This window comes from Hordeum vulgare, chromosome 4H (assembly GCF_904849725.1).
Source record: "Hordeum vulgare subsp. vulgare chromosome 4H, MorexV3_pseudomolecules_assembly, whole genome shotgun sequence".
In the NCBI taxonomy this organism is placed as follows: Eukaryota; Viridiplantae; Streptophyta; class Magnoliopsida; order Poales; family Poaceae; genus Hordeum; species Hordeum vulgare.
Window position 1 is genome coordinate 3,202,523 of NC_058521.1, and position 4,976 is coordinate 3,207,498.

Here is a 4,976-nt window from a genome sequence, read left to right on the forward strand (position 1 = left end):
TTTTTAGTATATATATATATATATATATATATATATATATATATATATATATATATATATATATATATATATATATATATATAGCTGCAAAAATATTGAAACACACACAATATACACATTACTTGCACTCCATTGAAAAACTGAAAACAAATGTATTCAGTGGAATAATGGAAAAAATGTTTGGAGTAACATAAGACAAGGAGAAACATTGGGCTCACTTGAAGGTTGCAGTAAGCTGGAATGAATCCTAACTTCTTCACTTGATGCATCATATCTAGCTTCGATGTTTGAACAAAAGGCTTAAAATACAGATAATCTGGCATTAGAACAGGACACAACCTGATATTTCAAAGGAAATATATACAACCTGAGATCTTTTGGCACTTGCATATAAAGGTTGAGGTATCACCTGCAGAAACTCCAAAAAATCAAACAGAAATCCGTTGTGAGTAACTGCAAATCACAAAAAATATCAACAGTCCCAACATATATAACCAGTTGACGTGAAATTAAAGCTTCTAGAGCTACCTCACAGGTGAAGAATTGTGGCTTATTAATGGGGTATGCCGGTCTTGTGACATCCTCAGCTTTTGCTACAGTAAGCATTGTAATTAAGCTACAATGATGACCATGATCAGCAACAAATCATTTTGCTAAATTGGATATGATCAAGTTGAAATTCATATCTCTTTTCAAATTCCACGTAAAAAGCCACTTGAATTATATGGAAATAAAATAATTTTCCAAACAACATCGGAAAAATGTTGCACAATTGTGGTATAATCCAAAACAATTATTATTAAGGAAAACAACATCACCCTCGATGTTGGTGTGGACCCCACCATCAAAACAGAGTCATTTTTGCATTTAAAAGTGCTCTTAAATTCCATGGAAAAATCCAAACATATTCCAATGGGCCCAATTATTCTTATGGTCATTTAAAATACTGTAACATATGTGTTGGACCATGTCACACATTTTTGCTATAGGGAATAGTTGCTGAAATTAAATAAAGCAGAAAATAATAAAAGAAAGCAGAAACAAAAAAATAAGAAAAAATAATTGCTGGATACACGTAAGAAAGTTCTTGTTTGCTTGTTTAACAGTAGTATAGAAGCAGCCAATTACTGCCAAGTGCTTGAGGCAGAAAAAGAGCCTCCAGAACACTTGATCCAAAGAATGTAGGATGGTAACTACATCTTGCAGGTATCATCTGGACAGAAAATATACATCTCTGATCTCCATCAATCAAGAGAATCAAAGGCTGAGCCGAATGCTCCGCGTCCACATTGCCGAACAAACATAAACAGAGTACCATTAACATATCCTTTCACAGCACTGCATAACCGTCTTGGTGCCTATATCAGAATAATGATGGTTAGCAATTGTGAAGGTTGAAAGAGCAGAGGAGATTTTTCTAAGGAATGTTAGAATGAACCAGATGCCATCTTTTGCTTAATGGGGACGCAGAAACTTGAATCTCGTCTATGTCAGATAAAGGAGGTGACCTAAAGCAAAACACCTTCCTTTTGAGGTCATCCCGTTCACTTGACCTTATGTAGGAGCCTCTAGTTATGTTCCCATCCTTCCAAACATCCTTCAAGAAAAATAAGACTGGCTTCTTGCACATAGACTTCTGAATTTCCTTGGTGTCAAAATCGAATTCAGTTCTCTGGCTCATCCTTTTGAAAGCAATGTAAGTCCGCTCGGATCGTTCCAATTCAGGAGGAAGAAGAACACTGGGGTACACTTGAACAACATAACCCAAAGAGATGGCAAGTGTAAGCTTGTGCTTTTTATCATAACAAATTGAGCGCTGCAAGAAGCTCATGGGTTCTGTTTTCATAGCCTTCGTAAAAAGCTCCAAGCTCTCAAGAGAGTTCAATCCAGGATATATAGGATCCACAATATCCACATGGTGGATACTGATGAAAGGAGCGATTGGATGAGCAACCAATATACCATGGGCATTGCCTCTGATATCCCACTGATTACAACATCAGAGAGAAAGTACATACATTAGGAGAGCAGGGAGGTTAGAGAGATGTATTCAAAACTCCAAATCCATAATACATAAATGAACTGGAAAATCAAAATATGTAGTCAAAGGTCGATTGCCCACACTAAGCAAAACAGCTTGATCAGTAATTGTCTCTTTCTCTAATGATGCACTGCTTATTCAACATATAGATGTACAAAGATAGTACCGTAAAAAAAAGTAGACAAGCAAGAAAATTCTATGAGAAGGAAGCACCAGTCAAGCCCAACCAAACTTGCTTTCACTATCATAAACACTCTGGCAAGGCCCTACTTTTGTACATGCATTACAACCAGCGAGGTAACAAAATAGGACACAGCTAGGATGGTACCACAGAGAAAGGATCAATTTTCTTTCTGTCATAACGAATCAAGCATGATACCCATAGTAAAGTTCAAAACAGCGCATCAACATCAAAACTTGCAAAGCAAGATCTACAGTGGGGCTAATTCCTCAGCAATCCCCATATTCGTTCAGTCGACATGAATAGCATGTCACATTGCACTAATGAAGCATGGAATGGGGGGAGGAGCGCGCCTGAGAACTACAGTTTGCTAGCAGAATCTACATAGCACGACAGGCTAAGCGACCCAATTACGTTGCTCGGATGAGATTTATAGCCATTTCATAAGATCTCTACAAATAAGATAAGCGCTGTAAATAGCAAAAAAAAATGTTGAGTGCCGAACAAAAGTTGAAGGATATAGCTCCACACCTGATGGAATCCATATTCGCGTGAAAGGGGCACGCCAAGCTCTGTGATGCAAGCATGGAGGCGGTCGTCGCTTCCATACAGCCTGGGGTACCTCTCGATGCAAATGTCGAGCGTCCGCGCGAGCGCAGCGGCGAGAGGGAAGCTGAGCGCGACGCCTCCGCCTCCGAACGCCATGCCGTGGCTGAAGTAGTTGTTGGCCGAGTGGCTCTTCGACGGGGCCCCGACGTACACCATCTCCCTCCAGTCGTACTTCCCGAGCACCGCCACCAAGTTGTCCGGGGAGAGCACAATGTCGTCGTCCACGAGCACCACCCACCACGCGCCCCCACCCCCGATGAGCCGCACGGCCTCGGCAGCGATGTGCGCGATCCGGAGCCTAGAAGGGTGGCCCGTCGGGTTGGTGTAGAGGAAGCGGGAGGTGTCCTCGGACACCCGGATTGGCGGGAGCGATGGCGGCGGAGGCGGAGGCGTACGGGGAGGGGGAGGCGGAGGCGGACGGGGAGGGGGAGTTGGAGGCGGAGGCGGACGGGAAGGGGGAGGCGGAGGCGGAGGCGACGGCGATGGTGGAGGACAGGGCGTGTGGCTGCCGTTAATTCTGCCTAATATTTTGTAGTTGATTGGCTCGTTTTTTTTGGGAGGTGCAACAGTTGTTCGTTGTAGGAGGAGGTGGAGCACGGCCAGCCTTTGTTAATTTGGTAACTGCACACCGTCATGGTGTATGGATGGTGGAAGGCCGTTAGATTCTAATTTGTTGACTAATTGTGTGGTGGTGATTGGTGTTTGTTTTTTGTGGGGGTAATAGTTGTGTGTACTTAGAGAAGTTTTCGTTTGATCTTTTATTAGTAGTATAGATGAATAGGATGCAAATATTCCATAAGGAATTATAACATTGTAACCGAATTCTTATAAATTATTTGGTGCCTCAAATAAATAAAATAATGACCAAATCAATTATTAAGACCCCCTTTTAAATTTTAGAGTACTCAGATAATTTCAAAAGGGCCCCAAACTCTTTTTGGCACTCTTAGATATTACGGTTTTAAATATTTGACCATGTGCCATATTTTTACAAAGTGCAATTTTACTAAAAATATTTAAACCAAAATTGTAAAATAAAAAAGAAAAGGATAAAGATAAATAAAAATAAAGGGAAAGTCCCCGGCCGGACCACCCCGCCCCGAGGGTATATAACCCTCACCCCTCACCATAATCAGCTCCCAACCCCCACTCCCTCCCGGAGCCACACCCACCAGCCACCCTCTCGCGAGACCCATCAACCGCCGGCCCCTCGTCCCTCTCAAGTGCTCGCCTCCCCTCGCCCCCTCGCTCCTGGCCACGAGGGTCAGTTCCCTCGCCCCGTTCCTCCACCTCCCTCGCATCCTTCTCCCCACGTCGTCCGAGCCCTCCCTGCATTCCACCTCGCCAGGGCCGGCCCTAGCGCCACCACCTCGAGTTCCTCCACCCCGCCGGCCTTCTCCTCCTCCACCTGCGCCACCCCCTCCACCTTGCCTCACCCTGTGCTCGCCAGACTCCCTCGCCTCGCCAGCCACCTCGACAAAGCTACTGGTACCACCTCACCTCTCACCATGCCGACGCCGGCCTTCCATCGGCCTCCTTCGCCGGCCACCAGCGGCCACCGCCTCCGACCTTCCCCTTCACGCGCCCTAAGCCGTCGCCTGGCCCCCGTGCCTCACTGCCGCTCCTCGTGAACCGACGTGCCCCCTCCAGTGCCACTCCGATGGCCGGTCCTCCCGTCGTCCCCATGCCGGCCACCACCAGTCGGCCCTCCGCCGTCCCGGCGCCCCACACCGGCGCCACCAACCCCACCGGATCCATCGTCGGCCGCCGCCCACCGGATCTACTTTTCCAAACTCTTTTGCCCTTGTTTTGGACTCTAATTTGCATGATTAGAATGGAACTAACCCGGACTAACGTTGTTTTCAGCAGAATTGCCATGATGTTGTTTTTGTGCAGAAATAAAAGTTCTCGAAATGACCTGAAAATTTACGGAGAATTTTTCTAGAATTAATGAAAAATACATGCGCAAAGATCCACCGAAGGAGGTGTGCCAGTGGGCCACAAGCCCCTGGGCCGCGACCATCCTCCCAGGCCGTGCCGTGAGGGCTTGTGGGGCCCACGTGGCACAACCGCCCCCAAACTCAGCTCTATTTATTCCGTCTCGCCAGGGAAAAAATCAAGGAGAAGGATTCATCGCGTTTTACG

General features: G+C 45.7%; 1 protein-coding gene across 1 annotated transcript; it reads right to left on the minus strand.

Annotated features, from left to right (window-relative positions):
- Positions 1-1,124: 1,124 nt before the first annotated feature.
- Positions 1,125-4,589, minus strand: LOC123448300. Its single transcript, XM_045125145.1, has 4 exons — positions 4,339-4,589; positions 2,754-3,219; positions 1,439-1,987; positions 1,125-1,358 (listed from the first exon to the last, which is right to left on the minus strand). Exons 1-4 carry the CDS (start codon positions 4,587-4,589, stop codon positions 1,245-1,247), a joined length of 1,380 nt encoding a protein of 459 aa, XP_044981080.1. The 3' UTR covers positions 1,125-1,244.
- Positions 4,590-4,976: the final 387 nt, after the last annotated feature.

Excerpts from the sequence above, each read along its gene's own strand:
- LOC123448300 (XM_045125145.1), bottom strand. The coding sequence starts at position 4,589 with ATGGATCCGGTGGGGTTGGTGGCGCCGGTGTGGGGCGCCGGGACGGCG. Across the intron at positions 3,220-4,338 it reads GGAAGGCCGGCGTCGGCATG|TCCGCCTCCGCCGCCATCGC; the intron begins GTGAGAGGTGAG and ends TCCCCGTACGCC. Across the intron at positions 1,359-1,438 it reads TAAGCAAAAGATGGCATCTG|GCACCAAGACGGTTATGCAG; the intron begins GTTCATTCTAAC and ends ATTCTGATATAG.